The sequence below is a fragment of the Cystoisospora suis genome (genome assembly GCF_002600585.1).
Source record: "Cystoisospora suis strain Wien I chromosome Unknown contig_1259, whole genome shotgun sequence".
NCBI lineage: Eukaryota > Apicomplexa > Conoidasida > Eucoccidiorida > Sarcocystidae > Cystoisospora > Cystoisospora suis.
The window spans coordinates 20,733-22,264 of NW_027154059.1; the positions used below are offsets into that span (position 1 = coordinate 20,733).

General features: G+C 39.8%; 1 protein-coding gene across 1 annotated transcript; it reads left to right on the top strand.

The window, feature by feature from the left end:
• Positions 1 to 364: 364 nt before the first annotated feature.
• On the top strand, positions 365 to 1,498 carry CSUI_002987 (uncharacterized protein; the record flags this gene model as incomplete). Its single annotated transcript, XM_068063185.1, has 2 exons — positions 365 to 461; positions 1,419 to 1,498. Coding segments are annotated over 2 exons (177 nt in total), but the record flags the coding sequence as incomplete, so codon positions are not given.
• Between the last annotated feature and the right edge of the window lie 34 nt (positions 1,499 to 1,532).

Sequence of the window (1,532 nt, forward strand, 5' to 3'; positions counted from 1 at the left end):
AGATAGATTAGAGATAGGTAGGTAGAGATGGATGTTGCTTGTTGGCCTCTACCCGGAGGACGGTGTAAGGAAGTTCCGAAGAGGGAATAGCTGGTGGGAGGATGGACTAGCTAGAGATTTCTCTAAATGACAGATTTGCTACATGTACGTGACGCCGTCAAACGGTTACATTCTATCTAGCTATCTATCATACATACCTATATCCATTTTTCGTAGGTAGAGTGTAGCATGCTTCTATCTATCTATCTATCTAGATATTATGTAGATGTTCGTATATCTTTTAAGAGATGGACATATCTGAGATCTGTTCTTTCTTTCTTTCTTTGTCTGTTTGAACGATGAAATGGCGTGTATGTGTGTGTAGGAGAGTAAAGAATTTCCGAAGTATCGATTCGCCATAATGGGATTCCTCGATTCCCTCGCAGGTATTATAGGCATCATCGGAGCTGTACATACATCAGGTAAGACAGAAAAGACAGAGACACACCAAACAAGAAAGATAAAAGAAGAAAGAAGAAATTCTTCTCGCCTCAGAAACACAGACTCTCAAGTGTCTAGATACGTGCATAGAAAAGTACACGTCAAGTCGATCAAGTCTTGGGTGTACATACACCTCAAGCTCTCGGGTGTATATACACCAGAAAATGTCTACCAAGAAGTCTTAGGTATACATATAGATATAGGTACATGGAGTCCAGACATTTTCTTAGAGCTGTATAAGAATTGGCTTTTCATCTACCTTATCTTCAAGGGTCTCTTCGTCTTCTTCTTCTCCTCCTTTCTTTCCTACTAGACCTTCTCTGACAGGTATCTCTTCTCTCACCTCTACCAATTTCTCTCAGTGTTTATTTTCTTAAGGTCTCTTCCCCTTCTTTTCTTCTTTCTTCTTATGTAGACGTCTCCATCGACGCTGAGACTTCAGAAGGCTCCTCACAAGAAGTCAGCGTCTCCAAAAATGACCGAGTCTACTGCTATAGCTATCTATCTATAGATATGTACATGTATAGATATATATATATACGCATGTATCTGTACATGTAAGTATATACATTCTCTATCTCTTTTTATATCTACACACTTCCGTCTATATATATATATGTATACATATATATGTATGTGTATGTGTCTTTCTTGCATGTATGTAAATAGGCAGTTCCAACGTTGATAAGCTACAAAACTGCATAGCCTCTCTCTCTATCTCCTCGTGTATCTATCTATCTATCTCTCTTTAAATCTATCTCTCTGTCATCTGTTTTCTACCGGTCTCTACGTGGTTTATCGTGGGAGAGAGGTGATAGAGAGTGAAATCTGAAACAGTCTCCGTCTCTCTCTCTCCCCGCAGATCTGCATCTTCTTCTTCTCTATTTCTTTTTCTTCTCGATTTCTTCTTCTTCTTTCTCTTTGTTTCGTTTGTTTAGGGACGACCCAGGTTGTCTTGCAGCAGAGTGGGATAGTTTTCACTCTCATCGCTTCCCTCCTTATGCTCAACAAAAGGTAAAGCACACACACACACACACCTCTCTCTCTCTCTC